The sequence below is a fragment of the Curcuma longa genome, chromosome 1 (assembly GCF_044706935.1).
Source record: "Curcuma longa cultivar G26 ecotype Majalengka, Jawa Barat chromosome 1, ITB_CL_G26_1.1, whole genome shotgun sequence".
Lineage (NCBI taxonomy): Eukaryota > Viridiplantae > Streptophyta > Magnoliopsida > Zingiberales > Zingiberaceae > Curcuma > Curcuma longa.
This window is the reverse complement of record NC_133861.1, coordinates 3,594,436-3,618,839: the sequence shown is the minus strand read 5'-3', so window position 1 is coordinate 3,618,839 and position 24,404 is coordinate 3,594,436. Positions and strand designations below refer to the sequence as shown.

General features: G+C 35.8%; 1 protein-coding gene across 1 annotated transcript; it reads left to right on the top strand.

The window, feature by feature from the left end:
* Positions 1-11,538: 11,538 nt before the first annotated feature.
* LOC141822661 (uncharacterized) lies at positions 11,539-11,928 on the top strand. The gene has a single exon (XM_074709998.1). The coding sequence runs from the start codon at positions 11,539-11,541 to the stop codon at positions 11,926-11,928; it is 390 nt and encodes a 129-aa protein (XP_074566099.1).
* The last annotated feature ends 12,476 nt before the right edge of the window (positions 11,929-24,404 follow it).

Below are 24,404 nucleotides of genomic sequence, written 5' to 3'. Positions count from 1 at the left end.
AACCCAAGCCCTAGTAGGTGACCGCGGAGAGGAACCGAGGGAGGAAGAAGAAGGAACGAAGGAGAGGGAGGACGAGCAATGGCGACCGAGAGAGGAGCCAGCTTAATCCGAGAGACCGAAGGAGACGGGACCCTCCGACACCGACGCCTGCGGTTTCGCGACGGTGATCGAAGGGTTGGCGTCGGCGGACGTTTCCGAAGGTTCCGCTACGGCCTCGACAGCGGCGGCGGGGGTTTCGGGGGACTGGAGGACGGAGGCATCGGGGGCAGGGGTCCGGGGTAGGAAACATGATTATATGGAGGATAACTATGATTATAGAAAATAATCTAGGATAAAATACTAATGGGCTCTTAATGGAGTAGATCCCTAATGGAGGCCTAGTAGAGTTCATCTTAACCTTAATTGGGCTCTAAATACTAAATGGGCTTTTAATGGATAAAACCTTAATGGACCATTAGTGGAATTTATCCTAATGGGTTCTATGGGTTGAATGACTTCAAGATGGGCTTCTCCCTTATGTGGACTTAGCCAATGACAAAAAGAAAAGAAAAATGGGCCTTATATAATGGATAACTTTAATGGGCTTATTCTCATGTGGGCTTTGCCTAAAATAAAAAGAAAAGAAAGGAGGGGCCAAGGCATGTTTGGTAAGGGGTAATCAGGTTTGTAATGTAATCAGAATTACATTACAAGATGATTTACTTTGTTTGGTAACATTTTAGAGATATAATATAATGTAATTGGATTACAAAAGAGGAGCCAAGATATGTAATCTGGATTACAAAGGAAATAGTATGTAATCCGATTACATTACAGATTCTATTTTTATCGTACCAAATATACCCTTCCACTTTATTAATAAAATTAATAATTTTATAAAATCAATAATTTATTAATTATAATTAATAATTAATTATTAATAAACTTAATTAAAATAATTAATAAAAGTATAAAATAATAATTATTAATTATTAAAATAAGTATTAATAATTATAATTAATAAAATAATTAAAATAATAAAATTATTATTAATAATTATTAATAATTTAAATAAAAATTATTTATTATTATTATTAATTAATAAAATATTTATTAATTATTTTAATAATTTTTATTTTATACTTTTAATTAATAATTAATTATTAATAAAATTAATTAAAATAATTAATAAAAGAAAATAATAATTATTAATTATTAAAATAAGTATTAATAATTATAATTAATAAAATAATAAAATTATTAATAATAATTATTAATAATAAAATAATAATTATTAATTATTAAAATAAGTAGTAATAATTATAATTAATAAAATAATTAAAACAATAAAATTATTAATAATAATTATTAATAATTTAAATAAAAATTATTTTTTATTATTATTAATAAATAAAATATATATTAATTATTTAATAATTTTTATTAATTATTATTTAAAATAATTAATTATTTTAAAAATAAAAATAATTAATTAATTATTAATAATTAATTTTAAAAATTAATAGTTAATAATAAATTATTAATTATTAAAAATTATTAATTAATTTTAATTAGTAATTAATAAATATTTTAATAATTTTTATTTTTTATAATTAATAAAATTATTAAATAATTATTAATTTAATTAATAAAAATTATTAATTTTATTAATAATAATAATTATTAATTATTAATTATTAATAAAATAATTTATTTTAAAGATAATAAAAATAATCTTTATTATTACATTTATTTTTATTTTATTTTAAAAATTAGGAGGGTATTGTTGGTATTTTATAATAATAAAAATTAGATTCCTTACTGAAAATAATATACACCAAACACTGTAATGTAATCAAAGATTACATGCATTCCTTCCACCAAACATAGTAATGTAATGATACATTACAACATTACAAACTTGATTACATTACAAGCGTGATTACATTACGTCGTACCAAACGTAGCCTAAGTGGCAAGCCTAGGAGAAGCATGAGTTAGCCACAAGTTCTAGCAAGAATATCTTAATAGAGGCATAAGGGAAAATGTATTTAAGAGTAATGGGACATAGGAGACATCACCCCCCCCCCCCCCCCCCCCCATTTACTATGAAGAAAGGAGTTACAAATATAAATTTGTAACCTCCTTTTCTCTTTACTTCTCTTCCTCACCAAAGCTTCATGAATTTGTTTTGAGGTTTTCTTCATCATGAAGGCATTACAAGCAAGTGAAGAGGCATATGTGCTTTATTACAAGAGTTAATGGGAAATTAATGGAAGAGTTATCAAGTTGATTTGTAACTCCTCACTTCACACCCTTTATAAAGCCTCTTCCCTCACCAAATCTGGATTGACTCTCCTCAATGAAAACATCTTTCTCTCCCTCTCTTTGCTCCTTGGCCGAGAGCCTTAAGGCTCCTTTCTTTCCCTTGTGGCCGAGAGGTTTGGGAAGGCTTCCACCATCAACCAAGTTTCCAAAGGTAGAGGACCAAGGGGTAAAGGCTAGGAGGCTTTAGGGAGAGTAAGGAGAAGGACCAAGGAGGTCCTAAGTAAAGGTTTACCTTCTCTTGTTAGGGTAAAAGAAATTCTCTAAAAAACCTATGTAAGTTCCCCTCACCTGCAACATATTTGTTATGTTATGGTTTCATGAATGTTTTCTCATGTGTTATGTTTTGTGTTGCAAAAGCCATGAAGAACCTTTTTGAATGTTTCGGCCAATGCATGATTAAGTATAGATGATGATTTTTAAAACCTAATCCATGTTCTATATGCTTGGTAACGTATTTTACATGATCTAGAGTTCTTGTGATTAGATTCAAAACCAACCAAAGGTAAACCCTAAATGGAACATTCGGCCAAGATAGGTTATGGAACCTACGAAATGATTTTAAAACCTAAAGATGGCTTAATACATGTTAAATGAATTATTTGGTTTATGATGCCATTGAGTAAATTAGCTTTCATGTGTTTAAAGAAACCTAGGGTTTCCATGAAGGTGAGTTTCAGCCCTTGGTTCTTAAATCATGTTTAGAGGTTAAGGGTTTAAGTGATGTTGATCGATCTCTTGATCGATTAGGAAGGCTTGTAATCGACCACTTGGTCAATTACGTGACGGTGTAATCGATCTCTGAATCGATTATTCGGTTTACTGAGGAGAACATTTACGTCATTTAATCGACCACTTGGTCAATCACTGGATCGATTAAGGAGGCGTAATCGATCTCTTGATCGATTACAGAGAAGTGTAATCGATCCCTCGATCGATTAAGAAGCTTACTGTGACAAAAGTGAATTACAACATTTGATCGATCATCCGATCGATTGTAGGGGATCCTAAACGATCATCTGATCGATTAAACCTACTGGTTTGGTCGATTAGGGTTTCCAAACAAGTTCATTAATGATGGTTTAAGCTAAGAGCCTAAGAACCCTAGGAGGATTCGGCTAACTCTAGGAAATTAGGGTTTAGCTGGGTTAGGGTTTCAAGTATGATTAACCATGGTTAGTTGAAGCTAAACATGAGGTTATGTGACATGGTAAAGGAAACCTATAAATTTTAACCAACCTTATAAGGATTAGGTTTTTGGTTGAATAAGGGTTTCGAGGATGTTAACCATGATAATGTGAAGTTCTTATCCCGTGCCAAGGCGTTAAAATGGGTTTATGCTATAATGTAACATGCTAGTGAAATGAAATGAAAATGATGCATGAATGTTCATGATGCTATGACAAAGAAATAAAAGGAACATTCATGATAAAAAAATGTAACGCCCGCCCTTACGTGGGCCTAGACGGACGCTACAGTTTGCTTTCATTCATTCATACAATTAATCACATACGAAAAGCCACAAAACTTCGCAGCGGAAACATAAAACCTATAACATGGCAGTGATTTCATATGTGATAAATAAAAACTTATTATGCATATATTGTCTAGATATTAAGTTCTAATTAGAAACATCTTAGCATATCATTTTTTTTAAACCAAACATTCAACATAAAAACAATCCAGACATTCAGCATGCAAGTATAAAATTCATATTGCCAGGAACTCTGCCAAGTCACCACCACACACATCATTATCAGCCCTTTCCTGCTGCTTCCCATTGCTTAGTGACTTCTGTTTGGCTCTGCAACATAAGAAAGAAAACTATAAGCACAAGGCTTAGTAAGCTCCTTTCCTACTCACCAAAAACCAATCGTCACATAAAGCATAACATTTACATCACATAATGAACACATAGCATGGAAGCACATTATCATTGCATAAAGCACATAAATATTCTTTCACCTTAACATTTAAATCATATGCATACAAAATGATGAAAATGCCTTTTAAAAACATAATATCATAATAGATCAACATAATCATCATCATCATTGTTTGGGGTCCCCGGCTTGTACCCATTCATTCTTTGCGCGCATTCATTCCAAGTCAGTACGAGGTAGCTAATCTCAACTACTCGGTTACTAGGTCTTCTCAAATGTCCTTCGACCTAGGGCCGTTCTTAAGGTGCCCATCCCTTGGATCCCTTTCAGGATCCGGTACAAGCCATGCATTAAAGTAAAATAATGTACATGCTATCTTTTCCTTTTCATCATGAATGTTCCTTAACATTTCCTTATCATAGCATAGTGAACATTCAAGCCTCATTTTCATTGCAGCATGATACAATATTAATCATAATTTCATTACCTTTAACTTGACATAAGGTAAAACATATCATCATGGTTTAACATCATTGAAACCCAAATTCGACCAAACCTAACCTTTTCTTAAGGTGGCCGAAACCTCATGGGTCCAAACCATGGCATATAAATTCATTCCATTTGAAATCTACACATGTTTAAATACAACTAACCATGGTTAAACATGCTTGAAACCCTAACCCAACTAAACCCTAATTTCCTAGGGTTAGCCGAATCTTCATAGGGTTTCTTAGGCTCTTAACCTAAAACATAAACTTTAATACATCCTATCATCATAAGACATCATTAAATAGTGTTTGCAACTATGGTTGAGTTTAAAAACAACTCAATCTTCTTTATCAAGGTCTGGCCGAAACCTATATATATGCAAACCTAGGTTAAAATTTAACCACATGAAACCTAAACCATCATAAGAAATAATCAATCAATACATGCAACCATAGTTAGCTTTAAAGCATGAATTAAAGCCCTAAAACTTCATGTTGGTCGAAACTTTAAGAACATGAAAACATGGCTTAAGTCTAACCATATAAACCCTAAAACATGATAAAACATCACATAACATATGCAACCCTTACTATGTTAAAGCATAACTTGAAGCCCTAAATTTCTTATATGGCCGAACCTTAACATCATGAAGCCCTAGGTTTTAAACACATGGATACATAAATCATCATAAAAACATCATGACATATCATTTATAACCATAGTTAGATTAAACCATAACCTAAAGCTTTAACCTATTTTTTTTTTGCCGAATCATATAAGCATGCAACATGAGTTAGGTTTAACCTCATAAACTCTAAATCAACATAAAAGTTCATTAAACACATATTAAGCCATAACTAGGTTAAAACAAAACTTAAAGATCCTAGATCTTCATCTGGCCGAAACTTCATACATGCCCTCATCATGATTTCTTTTCAACAACAACACTTAAACATTAGGAATTCCATGAAAACAACAACTTGGAGCAATTATGTTGCAAGGTGAGGGGAGACTTACTTAGATCCAAACAAATTTTACCCTAGAGAAGATAATGTTTCTTCTTCTTCCCTTGAAAGCCCCCTTTTTGTTCCTCCTTGTTTCCTCTTGAACCCTAAGCTTTCCCTAATCCCTTGTGAGCCTTGTTGAGGGAGAAAGCTTCCACAAGGCTCTCGGCCAAAGAAGAAAAGAGAGAGAGGGAAAGTTTCGGTAATCACATGAAGAGAAAACAAAATGAAGAGAAAAAGAATAAGTGAGAGTAGTTTCTCTTATCCTCTTGTAACTCCATCACTAAATTCCCCTCAAGTAACTCCCCTTTTTTAATGTTTCTTTTGTAACCCCCTTCATGAAATCCTTCGGCAACATCATATACAAAAACCAAAAATCATATTTGATGGGGAAGAAACCATGGAAAAGGAGTTCAATTGCTCCTTTGTAACTCCCTCTTTTAAGCTTAATAACTCCCTTCTCTATTCTCTATAACCCCCACTTCATGATGAAGCTAACTCCACCACTTAATCTATGAATTTTCGGCCAAGGTAATAAGTATTTTCGTTGAGGAAGGAAATAAAAGGGAAAGGAGTTTAAATCTTGCATGTGTAACTCCTTGCATTAAATAAGGGTGATGTCATCTCTCATTCAAATTTATTTCCCCTTATGTCTCTAATAAGAAAAACTTACTAGCACATATGGTTATCTCATACACTCACTAAGGCTTGCTTTTCATTAGGTCCAAGGTTCAATCCTTGGCACCTCCATATTTTAATTAAATTTAACTTATTTCTCTATTTCTAACAATGCTTTTTAATTTTAGACTAAGGAGATGGGGAAGGAGCCACTATTTATTGAGACATTTACCCGCACTTTCCAAAAAAAGATAAGACTTGGAGCGGGGACAGAGCTAGAGCTATGAAGGTTTAAATTTTATTATTTAACTTAAATGAATTTTAATAGTTATGTATCTTGTTTAACTTATTAAATGTATTTATATTTCAATACAGGAAAAATATGATGAGGTCGAGCTAGCACAGAGGAGTTCAAGTGCTAGTGATAATGCTGATGGATCTGAGCCCTCCGTTGGAAATGACCTGAGTATCTGGTTGGATGTGACTGGAGGATCAAAGGGGGGAGGATATTGGGAATGAGTTCTCTTAGCAGAACTCATCGAGTTGCTGCCACCTCTTCTTCTTCTTCCACCCAACCAGCAATGAGGGCACAAATAGACAGCCTAACTGAAGAAGTCTCTCATTTAAAAGGAATAATTATTCAAAGGGATGAAGAAATGAGAGAAATGCGCAGACAACAGAATGAAGAAATGAGAGAAATGCGCAGACAGCAGGAGTTGATTATGCAGCATTTTCAGTTAGGCTCCGCTCCGAGTCAGCTTCCTCATGTTCCCGATGATGATGGTGAAGACGGTGAAGACGACACTTCTTGATAGCCTAGTTGTGTATCATTTTAATTTTTCTCACATTTAATATTGCTTTTACTTTTTCCTATTTGTAACTCTTTTTTTTACTAATTAATATTATTATTTTATTTTGAACAGGGTTGATGAAACCAAGGATGGCCAAGAGGTAAATTTTTACATATTATACTTTATTTGTAATAAATAATTTTCTAATATTTTTGTTTTCTGATGTAGAAAAAGAAATTATGATGAAGAAGAAATCAGTGATGCAGAAAGTATTACCCGAGGTTGATCCCGTGGACGGTGATACTTTTTTTTTCTGGTCATTCAGATACTTCCTTATTTATGTATTTTATTATGGATATGGATTTATGTTAGTTTGATACATTTGGAGTTAGAGTTTCATTTGTTAGTTTGATACATTTGATACATTTGGAGTTATGTTTGATTATGTAGTTATTTATTATGGATGTTATGTTTGATACATTAGAACTTGGAGTTGTTGTTTATATGGATGTGTTTGGATGTTAAGTAAGATGTGTTTATGTTTGTGGATGTGTTTGGATGTCATGTGGATGTATTTATATGTTTGTGGATGTGTTTGTATGTTTGTATTATATTTCTTGATGTGGTTGTGGATATTGTATTGTAAACAGGTTTCATATTTCGAAGAAACAAATTGAAGCTGTGAATTTTTTTTTAATTTGCGATGAAATTTGCGACGAATCAAGGTTTCGTCGCAAAAATATCGAAACTGCACTGTTGTATCGTAAAATTGGCGACGAATTGGTATTTTTCGTCGCCAATTTGGCGACAAAATCATGGATTCATCGCCAATTTGCGACGAATCGTCATGATTCGTCGCCAAATTGGCGACGAAAGTGTGTTCGTCGCCATTTGGCGACGAATCTGACTTTTTTGTCGCCAATTTGGCGATGAAATGTCATTATTCGTCGCCAATTTGGCGACGAAAAAGTTTTTTTCGTCGCCAAATTGGCGACGAAAAAGGTTTTTTCGTCGCAAAATTTGTGAAGAAACCAAAATCTCGAGCAAAATTGGCGATGAAACCTATTTTTTCGTCGCCAATTTGGCGACGAAAAATGGTTTTTCGTCGCCAATTACGACGAAAAATGGGTATTCGTCGCAAATCCATGACGAAAAATGATTTTTCATCGCCAATTTGACTCGACATCTTTTACTCCGAAAGTTAGCGACAAATTAGTTTTTTCGTCGCAAAATTTGCCACGAAATTTTATTTTTGTCGCCATCTTTTGGAACGAAAATACTATTTCGTTGCAAAATTTAGCGACGAATTTAAATTTCATCGCAAAATTTGCGACGAATTTCAAAATTTTCGTCGCCACATAGTTGCGACAGGCTTTTGGCAACGAAAAACTTTTCGTCGCCACTTTCGTCGCAAAACCATTTTGCGACGAAAATTTTTTATTTTTTCATCGCCAAATTCGTCGCAAAAACCCTGTTTTTTTGTAGTGTCTATAATTAGAAAGTCTAAATTAAACCATAATATTTTCTTTTAGGAAATAAAATTCTTAATTAATCAAATCTAATTAATTAGAAAATAATTTTCCTAATACGAAATCTCCTAACTAATTATGAAATTTCTATAATTAAAAATTTTAAATTAAATCATAAAATTTTCTTAATTAGATTTATGACTAACTATGATGCACAAAATCATTTTACATATATGTCTTGCACTATTGTTGAAATCATCCCGGTGTAATGTGTGTGTTTACACGTTTCACAAATGTGCACAGTGGAAGAAAATAAATAATTACACCTAATTATTAATAAAAACACATGCAACAACATGTAGGAAATAACAATGTATAAGGCATGACTGGAAATTAAAATTTATAAAATAGTAAATATTCTACGCATACCTTATTGATGACGTTGAGTGAAGTTGGCATCAATCAAGTGGTCCTTGTTAAAGTTCTGCCTCTACTGGTGATCCACGCCAAGCTCTCGTCTGAACGACTTTCGAAGCCACGAGTTGCGTCATCGTCTTTGGTACTAGCCGATGAACGATAACAATCAATTTGAGAGAAAACCTAATCCTGAAAACACGCAACAACGTTTGTTGCGATTATTTTTCTGGGGCTTTCTAACTATCACCAACAATCGAATTTTTGATGTAATTTTTGGTGGTCAACCTTTGATCGCTGATAAAGGCAAACGATCGAAAACCCTTTTTAGTGATGATGAAATAATTCTCCGGAAGCTTCCTAAGCTTCCAAGAGGATTATAAATGGTCGTCAAATGACCGCAGATGAATGGCAACATCTTAACGGTTAAACTCTCGACTGCAACAATTTGACGGTTATTCCGGCAACAACTTTGGCAGCAATCCCTCACAGGTAGTTAGCAATAGCCCTTCATAAGGGCTCTGACGGCTGGATATTATTTCCAGCACCTGTAGCTTGAAAAGCTCAGTGGTGTGTGGTGAACTATGATAATTGTAGCTTCACAAGCTTTCAAATCAGATTGTTAGCATCGCCTTATGGTCTTCACACGAAAGCAACTAGGATGGCGCTTTCTTCACCAGGAGGGATCAGAAAAGGAAGCTCAACGGAAGCAAACAGGATCACAATCGGCCCTGGTTTTTTTGGGTGAGCAACACGACGAACCCCAAAACCTGAATCATGATCCACCACCCAAACATGAGGGCTGTGCCAGAATCGGCTTCTTCTCCAATCGGGTGGAGCAAGGGCCGCGACCAAGGAGGAAGGGCCACTGAGGTGTGCGACTAGGACATCGACGCTCCTGTTCCTTCTTCGCTCGAAGGAGATGGTGCAAGGAGCACTAGATGATCAAACCTTAGTTTTGATAATGGTAAGAGTTTCAAGTTAAATGTGTGGTGATTACTAACGAGTTGATCTAAGTGTGTAGGGAGCACAAAAAGTCCTAGTTGAGGCTAGGTAAAGGCAAGTCCTAGTGAAAAATAGGCAATGGCAGTCCTAGCTGGAGGTTAACTAGTGGAAGTCCTGGCTGGAGGCTAGACAGTGAAAGTCCTGAGTCTAGAGGACTAGACAGGAAGACTTAGCCGATCAAGTGCACTAGGTGGAAGTCTAGGCAGGTCAGGTGGACCAGATGTCTAGCAGTGGAAGTCTAAGCAGGTCAAGTGGACCAGATGTCTAGTAGTGGACGTCTAGGCAGGTCAGATGGACTAGATGTCTAGCAGGAAATCTTGGGGGCCAAGGATCGAAGTTAACCAAAAGTCCAACAAGTCTGGAGGACTTGGTTGGCAAACAAGAAAATTCTCTTGAGTGGAGTGGGTAAGGGCGTGTTCCCAGAAGATGAATAGTTGGCGTCAGTCTGACCCAGGATTTCATTGGAAATTCGAGAGTCAATACCAAAACAGTTGTGAAATTGTTAACTTTTCCTATTAGTTTTGGTTTTGTGCTAACTTGTAATGTAAGAAAGGAGGGGTGGGAACTTTGTGTTTCGGGCGCCCTTATCTAGATCCAGGCACCCGGATTGGTTCCAGGCGATCGGACATCAGCAGAACGGGGCGAGCGAGGAAGTGAGGTGGCAGAGTCCCAATGGTCGGGACACCTCAGCTTCCAGGCGCCTGAATCTGGATAGGCGTTGTGGAAGTCAAAGTTCATATAGAACCTCCACGTTAGCATACAGGTGCTCGGAAAGAGATACAGGCGCATAGAAGTGTCAAGTCAGCAGCTTCGATGGTAGATCGGCGGACAACGTGGAGGTGCCTGGAAAGGCTTCCAGGCGCCTAGATAGCCCAATAAAAGAGCATCAAGGGAGACCCCTCAGTGAATCATTCTACAGATAACCGATGACTATTTGCACGCGAAGCATCAACCAGGAACGTCATTATAATGCCGAAGTGCTGCGCAAGAAGTCGACATCTTCATTACTTCGATAACTCTAAGATTTTATACTTAATTTTTAAGGACGGTATCTTTAGTATCATTCCTATATTTTGTAATTGCTAACACCATTTCATAAGAGGGGAGTTATTTAGTTAATTGCCCATCATAAATGGTCAACTGATCATGGGCCTTAGAGTAGCAGCCTGTGGCGGTGAACTAAGTAAAATACCGGTGTGTTATTTTCTTGCATTCTTTATTTTCCACTGCTCTATGATCGCAAGAATTCAAATGCTTTTTACGAAATTTGAAAATGCTTTGATAGCGCTATTCAACCCCCTCTAGCGCTCTTAACGATCCTACAATTGGTATCAAAGCGAGGGGTGCTTGAACACAGTGCAACCACTGGTCGAGCAAGTTTTCCTATTTTTCATATTTTTTTAATTCGTTCTATTTTCACCCACACTACTAATCTAACACCAAGTCTTGGTACATTTCATTATTTTTTTGTGTGTGAGATTTAATGGCCTATCAGGAAGGATACAGTACTGTAAGGCCACCTCTGTTCTCTAAGGAGGACTTCATCTACTTGAAAGGTAGAATGGAGTACCACCTAAAGACACAAGTGGACATGTCGATCATCATTCAAATAGAATTCACAATCCCAACTGATAATGATGGCCTTCCACAATCTTACGACAAATGGGATGCGACCACTAAGAAAAAGATTGAAGTTGATGTAAAGGCAACCCAAACACTCCAATGTGAGTTGACCAAAGAAGAGCTGAACAAAGTCGGTCCTTTCATCAGCGCCAAGGATCTATGGGACAAACTCATAGAACTCCATGAAGGAACATCCGACACGAAGGTCAGCAAGCGCGATCTCCTCATCAACAAACTCTACAACATTAAAATGATGGAAGGAGAATCAGCAAGTGGATTACACGCTCGAATCCAAGATCTATTGAATGGAATGCACGCAATTGAATAACCTGTTGAAAATCAAATATCATAAGGTACACACTGAAAGCATTCCCTAAGAACACTTTGTGGCATTTATGGTGGATGCTTACAAGGTCTCCAAGGACATTTCAAAAATCAAACTCGATGAGCTATTTTCCAAATTCAAATTAAATAAACAGACTAATGCCATTACGGAAGAGAATGGTATAGCTCTCATTGCAGGACCAACCAAGGAAAAAAGGTCCAAAAAACAACAAGAAGAAAAATCTAATGAATCATCTGAATCAGAAAGCAACAATGAAGTCACAACAGAACTAGTTAATTTAGTTAGGAAGATGCTACGGAAGAAGCATGGAATAAAAAGATCGAAAGTGAAGAAGGTGGTACAAAAAGTCAATTCCAACAAACCATCTACAAACAAAACGGAGCTCACTTGCTATGGATGCAAGTAAGAAGGTCACTTCAGATCTGAATGTCCTAACCAGAAGAAGGAGTGCAAGTCCAGGAAGAAGGCGAACAAAGCAACGTGGGACGAATCTTCATTATAGGAATCAGAAGAAGAACCAACCACAAGCTTCCTTGCTCTTCCAACTCAAGAGGGCCAAACTGGAATAGACAGCGAGTCAGATAGTGATTCAAGCTCAAGCCACGGATCCGCATCCGTTTCAGAAGGACCCACAACCACTGTAAGCATAGATAGATTGTATTCAATTATTTAAAAAGCTAGCTAAGTCTAATGCCCAAATTGAATCACTCCAAGAGGAGGTAGCACTCCTTAAGGAGAAAGTCAACTCTAGATCTCCAACTGAAACTGTTCAAGTTGGAAACTCAACTCAAGTCAAACTTGAGGAAGAGAATTCTAGGTTGAAACTTCAGATTGACGATCTAAAAAGATCTTTGAAAAAATTTACCTTAGGCTCTAAGTATCTTAACATGATTCTTAGAACTCAAAGGACTAGATACAACAGATCTGGACTTAGACACAAAGCTAAGCACAAAGCATACATGTCATTACTCAATCGACCCAAGAAACCAAGAGTCCAAGCATGGGTTCCTAAAGTCCAAACTGACCAATCCAGTTGGATCGAACTAATACTAGGTCCCCAAGGATCAAATACATTATTTGATCAGATCCAATAAGGGTCATGATCCAAGGGGATCTAAAACCTTGCATGCTAAATGAATATGTTTGCTTTAACTTTTTTTTAATTTTTTTTGCTTTTGAACAACCTAGATTAGGTAAGGACTTAAATTTGGTTAACACTTGCCCAACATAGTACCAGGGTGGGGCGAGATGATAGTACATTAAGGAAACTTAGTTTAGGTAGTCAAGTAGGGTAAGAAGTACCTTACTTGGTCAACTTAACTAACTCGATCTAACCGAAGCTACTTCGCCACATCCTAAACTAGTTAGACCAAAATTTATCCCTAGATTAGGTAAATATGTAATTTTTTGAACCATCTTTTCCATAGAAAATGGTCATTGTTCCTATAACAAAGAAGGTCTCTGTGCCTCGCCACCACTTGGAAGCTGATTCTTAAAATACATGTTTAGTAAGTCAAAAGGTTAAATATGAATATAATCCAAGGTTAATCAAATACTAGATAACAATAACTAAATCCTTTAATCAAGATAAAATTGAAAAATTATCTCACACAACTCATAGGATTAACTGTGTGATCATCTAGAAATGAGTGAGATGAAATTAAACTATAATTTAATTAATCTTTAAATTTATAATTAATTAATTATTAATTTAATTAATCTTTAAATTTGAAATTTAATTAATCCTTAAATTTGTAATTTAATTAATCATTCATTTCTTTAAATTAGTAATTTAATTAATCATTAACTCTTGATTAATTTTTTTATTAATTCTTAAATTCTTAATCTAATTAACCCTTTCAAATTTTTAATTAAATAATTTTTAAAATATTAATTAACTTTTTTAAAATATTAATTAAATATTAATTAATCCTTTCAAAATTTTAATAATTTTTTAAATATTAATTAACCTTTTTAAAATGTTAAATAATTATTAATTAACTTTTTCAAAATTTTAATTAAACAATTTTTTAAAATTAAAAATTTTAAAATTATAATTAACTAACTAAGTTTTTAAAAATTTTAATTAACTAATTCTAGATTAACTGAGTTTTTAAAATTTTAATTAACTAATTTTTGATTAACTAAGTTTTTAATTAACTAATTCGTGAACCTTAATTAAAACTTTTTCTTAATTTTTTTTTAATTATTAAAAACCTTTCTTTAAAACCAACTCCAAAATTTTAATAAATTAACCAATTTAAAATTTTAATAAATTAACCAACTTGAAAATTTTAATAAAATTAACCAATTCTAAAAATTTTAATTAACCAATTCCACTTAATTATTAAACCAACCAAAATTAAACTAACTCAAAACTTGAACTATTACACTTAGACCTCTTTGATTCACATGGGGCTAAGTCACTAAGTAGAAACCAATACTACTTAATATTAATAGATGACTACTCTAGGTTCACATGGGTAAATTTCTTGAAATCTAAAGATGAAATATTTAAAAAATTCACTAATTTATGCAAACTATTAGAAAATAAAAAAACCTAAAAGTTAAAAGAATACGTAGTGACCATGGTGAAAAATTTGAAAATACTTTAAATAGATATTGGGTACCACCATGAGTTTTCATATCCTAGAACCCCACAACAAAATGGAATAGTTGAACGAAAAATAGAACTTTATAAGAAGCAGCTCAGACAATGTCAAACGAATACAACCTAACTAATAAATTCTAAGATTACGCAATAAGCACAGTTTGTTACATACAAAACAGAATATTAATTAATAAACATCACAATAAAACTTCTTATGAAATATATTATAACAAAGTACCTAACCTAAATTATTTAAAAGTATTTCGATGTAAAGTGCACATATTAAATACAAAAGATTACTTAGGAAAATTTATATCTAAAACTACTCAAGAAATTTTTCTAGGATACTCAACCAAAGTAGGGTCTATAGAGTGTATAATCAAGATACATTAAAAGTTGAAGAAACCACCAACATAGTGTTTGATGAAGAGAACCCTCAACTTAATGAACAAAGTAGCAATCAACCTAATGAACTAAATAAAAATCAGCTTAATGAACAAAGTGATAATTAACAAAATCAAGAAGAAAAATTACAACCAAATGCAAGGGAAATCGAACCAGAAGATAGATATGACGCAAATCAAACCGAACCTGACATTACACAAGCACCAAGATTGAGAGCCAGTCACCCACCTGATCAAATTTTGGGTGATCCAACCTTAGAAGTTTGAACCAGGTCAACCTATAGAAACCTAATTCAAATAGCTCTAATTTTCAGTATTAAACCAAAGACCATAGAAGAAACTCTACCAGACCCTGATTAGATAATAGCCATGCAAGAAGAATTAGCCCAATTTGAAAGGAATCAAGTGTGGGATTTAGTTCCCAAACTAAAAAATAAATCCATAATAGAAACCAAATGGGTTTTTAAAAACAAAACGGATGAAAAAGGGGAGGCAGTGAGAAACAAAGCTAGGTTAGTAGCTAAAGGATTCAGTCAAGTTGAAGGACTAGACTATGATAAGACTTATGCACCCATAGCTAGACTTCAATCTATAAGAATATTGTTAGCCTATGTGACTCATAAAGGATTCAAGCTCTACCAGATAGATGTAAAGTCCGCCTTCTTGAACGGGTTCATAAAAGAAGAAGTCTATGTAAGTCAACCACCAGGGTTTGAAGATAAAGACCATCCTGATTATGTCTTCAAACTCAAGAAAGCCTTGTATGGACTAAAACAAGCACCTAGAGTATGGTATGAAAGATTATCAACATACCTAGTTTCTAAAGCTTTCACCAAGGGCAAATTGACCCTTCCCTATTTGTTAAGACTATAGAAAAAGACTTCATCATAACTTAGATCTACGTGGATGATATCATTTTTGGATCAACTAATACTAAGTATTTGAAAGAATTTATGGAATTAATGAAAAATGAATTTAAAATGAGCTGGGTAGAGGAACTCCACTTCTTCTTAGGGTTACAAATAAAACAAACCAAAGATGGCAACTATATTTATCAAACCAAATACACAAAAGATCTAATAACAAAGTTTGGAATGGAACATTCAAAAGACATAAAAACACCAATAGCAATTAACACAAACATTGATAGTGATTCAGACGGAAAACAAGTAGACTTAAAATATTATAGGAGCATAATAGGTAGAGTCTACTATACCTAACTGCAAGCCGACCTGATATTCTATTTGTAGTTGTATGTGTGCTAGATACCAATCCAATGCTAAGGAATCCCACTTAACTGCAGTGAAAAGAATACTAAGATATATAAAAGAAACACTAAATGCAGGAATGTGGTATCTTAGGAATAATAACTTTGACCTAATAGGATACTCTGACTCAGACTATGCTGGTTGCAAATTAGATAGAAAAAGTACAAGTAAAGGATGTTAGTTCTTGGTTCCATGTCTAGTCAGCTGGTGTAGTAGAAGCAACAATGTGTTGCATTGTCTACAACTGAAGCAGAGTGCATAGCCATGGGTAAATGTGTTGCACAACTACTTTGGATGATGCAGACATTAACTGATTATAATTTGAAATATCATAACACAAAGGTGTTAATTGATAATCTTAGTTCAATAAATTTAACTAAAAATCTAATTCACCACTCTAGAATAAAACATATAGAGGTTAAACATCACTTCGTTAGAGATCATGTCGCTAAGGGAGATATTGTATTCGATTATGTTGAGTCCAAATCTAACTTAGCTGACATATTTACCAAACCTCTACCAAAATCCAAGTTCAGTACAATCAAAAGATAATTAGGGTTGTGCTTGGTTGAATAAGATAAAATATTTCTTGATTTTCAAAAAACTCATATTTTAAAATCTATTATTACTTAGTTTTTCAAAACTATTTTAAAATTTTTATTTTAAGCTTTTTTTGAAAAACTTAATTTTAAATTTTAAATTTCAAAAGAAAGAAAGAATGTTTTAGCCTTAATCTAGATTTCTCCCCTAGAAATCATGAACCTATAAATCTATGTTAAGCATCTCACAATGCACACTAGCTAACCTGATTGTGTATTATGAAACCTAGAATGGTGTGAGATGTATAGGATTCTAGCCTAAGTTTCAGATGCTTAAGTCTGTGCATCGAATCAAAGCTTAGGCTATAAACATAAATTATAGATCAAGTGTTCCTACTTAACATAAGCTAACCGGACTGATACACTTAAACTTGACTAACTATGTCAAGCTACTATCCCTTGGTAGTCAGTTGAAACCTAAGTTGGACACACGCCCACAGAAGAAATTTTTTTGTCTAAGTAATTTTTTTAACATGGTTGGACTCACACCTATATATTTACTTATTTTTTATTATGTTAAAGGGGGAGAGATACATAAATTTCAATTTTAATTTTAAAATATTTTTCAAGTATCCAAACTTTTTCCAATATTTTTCAAAAGTTAAAAAGGGACTTGAATGGTTTTGTATCTAAGTTGATCAAAACTAAAATCATATCAAGTTTAGGGGGAGAGTATAAAATTTCAAAAATTCCAAACTTGATTTTACCCAAGTATAAATTCAGGGGGAGTCTTGGAAATAGGAGGAGTTAGGAAATCATACTGCATTAATACATTTCGATTCATGCATGAATCAGTCATTCTTTTCAATTCAAAAATACTTTTTTCTTAACTTGAAACTTGAGTTGTCATAATCAAAAAAGGGGAGATTGTTGGTGCAGGAAGCACCAGATGATCGAACCTTAGTTTGATTGTAAGATACCAGAAGTTTTAGGATTAGGATTAACAAATTAAAGGCTGAGTTTTAATTGGGCTGGATTAAATGGATTTAAAACCAAATTAGTCAAGCCCATTTAGGATAATGGGTCAGGTTTAGGATTAGGTTAAGATTATGATAAAATAAAAGGGATGAGAAAATTCATCTTGTGAAGACAAATCAAACAAAACTAGTTTTGATCAAATCGGAGGTCGTTTGATTAGTGAACCAAGCGAATCAAGATTAAACCCAGTTTGTTATAGTAAACCCAAGAATTTTAAACCGATTTAGCCCAAACCCAAACCTGTTCGAGAAGTTACTGTTACTCTTCAAAAGAATTAAATCACGATTAGTCAGCACCAATCTTTTCTCCGCATGACCCGCGATGCCGACGCCCGCATCTGACGCAAGGATCCTCGTGGAGGAAGGGCTATAAGGTTGTGGCGGCCGAAACCCTAACCCCTTGTCCCTCCCTTCCTCCGTCGCTGACCCCGCTTCTCCTCTTCTCCTCTTCTTCCTCCTCACTACCGTTGCCTTCCTAGTTCAGACAATGTTGTTGCCCTACCGCCACGTGGAGACATTGCGCGACGCCGACCGTTGCCGCACTGCCCCCTCCTTTGCCCGATGTCGTCGCCCGCCGCATTGAGACGCCACCCGATGCTGCTCCGCCGCCACCTTCAGCCCCGCTCGCCTTGACTTCAGAAACGACCGTGGCCGAGTATGCCTTGAATCACGACCTAGTTGAGCAGCCGTAGGTAATCCCCATCCTCACAGCGATGCCTTCCATCTTTTTTCCCCTATTCTGTCATCACCACCATTCCTTCCTAGCCAAAAATTAGCCAACATCTAGGGCAACAGAGGTGAAGTTTCTTCCTTGAAATTTTGATTCATTGGATTGATCGGTTGGATTTGTTAGGAGTATACCCTGTTAGGTTTGTTTCTGTTAGATTAGAAATTGAGGATTTCTAGTTAATTTGGATGAGAAATTAGTAAATTAATTAGGTACATTTTATTTAGCGGATTTCACCTTATAGAAGAAGAGTTTAATGGTTTTATTTCTGATTAGTTAAGTTACTTATCATTATTAGTTGCTTAATTGATAATGTGATTGGAAGTGATTAATGGTTATTGATTAGGGTTAATTAATTGGTGTAGATTTATTAATTGGTTAATTAGTTTATTAATCAATTTAATTAATGTAATTAAGTAATTAATCTATTACAGATTTAATTATTAGTTAATTTGATTAACTAATTAATAGGTGATTAATATGTAATTAAAGAGGGATTAATTACATAGGTTAATTTGATTAGTTGTTGGATTAATAAAGGATGAGTTGATTTGGGTTAGGGTTAACTATTAATCCAGTGGAGTGAGAATAGATTAGGTTAATTTGGAATGAGGTTAGCTTAAATTAAATTAACCGAGTCATGTTGAATTGATTTAATTGGGTAAGTTAGTACTAAATCTGTGGATCAGTTGGATTGGCCTGTGTTGATCCTATTTGATCCGTTTAGGCTAACTTAAGGTAATTGGAGTTTAATTGGATTAGATTAACCTTAGAATCGACTAGGGTTCTCTTTGATGGAAAATTTATAAAATATTATATTTAGAGGATGCTTTATTTTGCAGGACCTTGACTTGTAAATCCGGTTGTATTTGAGGGTTCTTAGTGCGACGATTTGTTAATCAGGTGGGTAATCCCTGTATTTGGTCAATACAGGATATTTCTTTCCTAGTGCATGTTATTTTTCTGTTATTGTTGATTAGACACCTTAATTGTACTCCTGTTTCTTGTTATCTGGATACCTTAGTTATACTCATGATTATCTCTTGCTTGTCCTTAATTCGGTTAACCTTATGAATATCTATATTATTGCTTGTATGAACCTTTGGTTATCTAGCAATTAAGACCTATGTCTATGCATGTTGATATTGGTTATTGTTACTTGATCATAACATCATGGTGCATGGTGACGATTGTAATCCCCAATATTGTGGGTCTATCGTCATTAATAGTTGGCCTGTAGTGGCAAATTATAGAATAGGTGGCTAGGATGTCCCTATTTCCATCTCGGATGGTGGTTGTATGGCCTGTACACAGCTGAGTCAATGTCTTGTGTCCTCGTCACCATGTAGTGGTGGTACTCAGAGTATGGAAGTGATACTCGTAGAGGTACTCAGAGAGTATGGGAGTGATACTTGAGGACGAGTATGAAGGACAGACATTGACCATAGGATGTATGTAACTATAAATGGCTACGTACTGTTTTGCCACCAGACTACTTTGTTGTAGGGCTAGATTGATGGCAGTGTGATGTCGGACACCCCCGGCGTCATATATACGTGACTGGGATGAGTGTGGCAGTTGCATCATGCATATGCTTGCATTATGTGCATTATATAGGTAATGGATCGTATATAGATGTTGCATTTGGATGTATACTTGGTTGATTCTTGGTTGATGCATTTGTGTGCCATTATCATTCATGTCATGCATATGGATTATAATAGTTTATTCACTATTAGTGTTGATCACTAATTGATTTCTGTTAGTCATTTATATATCTTGTATACTTTTACTCATGCACTGTCTATCCTGATTATCCACTGAGTATTTTGTACTCACCACTCAGACCCTAGGATTTTTCTGTCTCCCCAAGTAGTAGATAGAGGATTACTGTTGATGCCAGAAGAGATTTGCCAGTCATGCCATCTCACAGCAGGTGGATATTCAATTTACAGTGTGTGTATATATTGGTTTTGTGTATGGTTGTGATAGCTTGTGTAGATTCGAGTTAATATTCTCATATCGGTGATCTTATTTGTGATTCGGTCTTGTGTTAGTATCCGTATATGGATTTCTCGTTGTTGATATAATTTTGCTGCATTGTTTATGTTTTGGCTTTGTGGGAGAGTGGTCATTGATTTTGAGCACAATCGATGTGCTTTGAGATTTCTGTTGTTTCGTGGTTGTTGGGGTGGTTTTTATAGTTGATGCTGAGTTGTATGTGTTATTGTGGCCGTGTGGGCCTTCATACTGTAGTTGTTTAGCAGTTATGTATATATGAGTAGCCGTGTAGGCCTCCAAGATAAAATGTATCCAGGATAAGTTGAATTGTTACAGAGTTGTCATTGATTTTGAGCACAATCAATGTGCTTTGAGATTTCTGTTGTTTCGTGGTTGTTGGGGTGGTTTTTATAGTTGATGCTGAGTTGTATGTGTTGTTGTGGTTGTGTGGGCCTTCATACTGTAGTTGTTTAGCAGTTATGTATATATGAGCGGCCGTGTAGGCCTCCATGTTAAAATGTATCCAGGATAAGTTGAATTATTACAGGGAGATGCTGCTGAAATTTTTTGGGCGGCCGTCTCCGGGGACGTGACATTGATAATGGCAAGAGGTTCAAGTTAAGTGTGTGGTGATTACTAATAGCTGATCTAAGTATGTAGGGAGCACAGGAAAGTCCTAGTTGAGGCTAGGCAAAGGCAAGTCCTAGTGGAAACTAGGCAATGGAAGTCCTGGCTAGAGGCTAGGCAGTGGAAGTCCTAGTCTGGAAGACTAGGAAAGAGGACTTGGCAGATCAAGTGCACCAGGTGGAAGTCTAGGCAGGTTAGGTGGACCAGATGTCTAATAGTGGAAGTTTAGGCAGGTCAAGTTGATCAGATGTCTAGTAATGGAAGTCTAGGCAAGTCAGGTGGACTAGATGTCTAGCAGAAAATTCTGAGGGCCGAGGATCGAGGCTAAGCAGAAGTCCAACAAGTCTGGAGACTTGGTTGGCAAACAGGTAAATTCTGCTGAGTAGAGTGGGTAAGGGCGTGTTCCCAGGAAGGGAACAGTAGGCGTCAGTCTGATCCAGGATTTCACTGAAAATCCGAAGTCAAGACCAAAATAATTGTGAAACTATTATCTTTTTTTGTTAGTTTTGGTTTTGTGCTAACTTGTAATGCAAGAAAGGAGGGACGGGAATTTTGTGTTCCAGGCGCCCTTATCTGGATCCAAGCGACCGGAGTCTAGCTGCCTGAATTGGTTCCAGGCGATCGAACGTCAACGGAATAGGGCTAGCGAAGCAGTGAGGTGGCAGAGTCCCAATGGTCGAGACACCTCAGCTTCCAAGCGCCCGGATCTGGATAGGCATTGTGGAAGTCAAAGTTCATTTGGAACCTCCACGTCAGCATACAGGCGCCCGAAAAGGGATACAGGCACCTGGAAGTGCTAAGTCAACAGCGCCGATGGTGGATCGACAGACAACGTGGAGGCGCCCGGATAGACCAATAAAAGAGCATCGAGGGAGACCCCTCAATGAATCATTCTACAGACAACCGACGACCGTCTGCATGTGAAGCATCAACCAGGAGCGTCCCTACATTACTTCGGAAACTCTAAGATTTTGTACTTAATTTTTAAGGACAATATCTTTATTACCGTTCCTACATTTTGTAATCACTAACTCCCTTTCATAAGAGGGGAGTTATTTAGTCAATTGGCCATTGTAAACGGATAACTGATCGTGGGCCTTGAAGTAGCAGCCTATGGTTGTGAACTAAGTAAAATACCGATGTGTTATTTTCCTACATTTTTTATTTTCCACTACACTCTCACCGCAAGAATTCAAACGCTTTTTATGAAATTTGAAAATGCTTCGATAGCTCTATTCACCCCCCCCCCCCCCTCCTTCTAGCGCTCTCAACGATCCTCCAAGAGATCCCTACCGTCAATGCCTGCGCTTTGAGGAAGAAGGAAGGTGGCGGTGCTCACGATCCGCCCGCGAGAAACCCCTGAAGCTCGCGACCGCCGGCAGAGAGGAAGACGCACTGAGGCAGCGACGCGATTTTTTTCGGGTAGAAACCCTATTCCCTCCTCTGTTTTGTCGAGCGATTGGAGCTCTTCTTTCGCCGACGAACGCCGCGAGAAAGAGGGAAGGCGGCGGGGCTTGGGTTCCTCCGACCACTCAGCCTTCACAAGCTCCCGCGAGAAGAAGGCCTGCGCGCTGACGGTGCGCTAAGGTTTTCGGGGCCTTGGGGAAGAAGATGAATAGGGAGCGCAGCAGGGCTAGGTTTTATCGTGATCCCTTTTGTTTTGAGAAGCTACAGTGCCTCTTTCTCGTGAAAACCACAGCCAAACCTAACCTAGCTGGCTTAGGTTTTTCCTGTTTGAACCAAACCAATACTGTAGCGAACCGAATCGGATTTAATTTTGATTCAAAACTAAATCGCTTAGTTCACTAACCAAAAAATTTCCGATTTGACCCAAATCAGTTTTGTTCATTTCGTCTTCACAAGATGAAACCCCTCATCTATTCTATTTTGCCAAAATCTCTTCCATCATGAACCAAACCAAGTTAGTTCAATTTGGTTCAAAACTGAATCATTTGGTTCAATAACAAAATCACCTCTGATTTGAATCAAACCAATTTTGTTTATTTCGTCTTCACAAGACGAAACCCATCATTTTACCTTTGTCTGGTCCAACCAGACTTTATTTCCTCTCGATCTAAGAATCTAATTCTTAAATTCATTTTAAGTCCTTCAGAGAACTTGTAGTGTGTGTGACCCAATTGGTTCCTAACTATGTTGGTCATCCGTAATTAACCATTAATTATGAAATGATCATGAATGGCACTTAGTAGTACATCATGATCCCCAATTAATCGAAAAATCAATAATTGATTCCAAAATAATTTTTAAACCCTTCAGCAGCTATAATGTAATGTGTCTCATTCCTTTCACCGTCTTATACCCTCTTGGTTTAGGATAAGGTCAATGTGTGTCAGTCCCCACTAGGCTAACTATGTCACACCTAGCCCAAGCTAGCTTTCTTGTCTTGTGGATTCAAATTACTTGTACATGTGTCTAAGAGTACCATACTCTTGACATGTGATGCTTTGGCTAAAGACTTTTAGTAACAATCCTGATAAGCGATTGCAGGATATACGTCTCCTTTTCAATGAGCGGTAAATCCTCTATGGGCTATTCAAATACCTTCGGCACTTTGACTTATACCCAATCATCCCCGATCCACATCTCCTCAGAGATGTTTGCTTAAGATATCAAAGTATAAGTCTTCATTACCAAGGTGACTTGAATACAGCAATTCAAAGGAAACTCGCACTTAAGCTGCATTGAGATCTTCATTGACATACGTGTAGAACCATATGAAGTCTCAAGGCAGGTCACTCCAATGAAATAGTTACCTTTAGCTAGCATCCATATTTAACTCTCAACATCCAATGTCTTCAACTAGCGAGATTAACTGTTTGGCTAACCAAGGATTTCAAAACGTGTTAGTCTCAACAGAATCGATGACGTCTGTGCTCATCAATTCCTCGACTAGGGATAGTTTTAATACATTTATAATTGCACATGTAGATATGCTTACTAGTTGTGATCCAATTACAAATTCTCTCATGCTATAAATCGTATTGCGAACATTTAGTAAATGAGTTTAAGATCCAATCAAACACATAGAAAATGTGCACTCAAATAGTGAATTGGTATTTATTTAATAAATAGTATAACCGTAAGGCGATTGCCTTAGGATACCCCTCAAATATAATATTTGGGATATTACGTTAACACATGGGTATATATTGGAGAATATACACTGAATTGGCCTACCATGAAAAAGTTTCATAGAGCGTTATATGAGTGTCATAAACTTTCT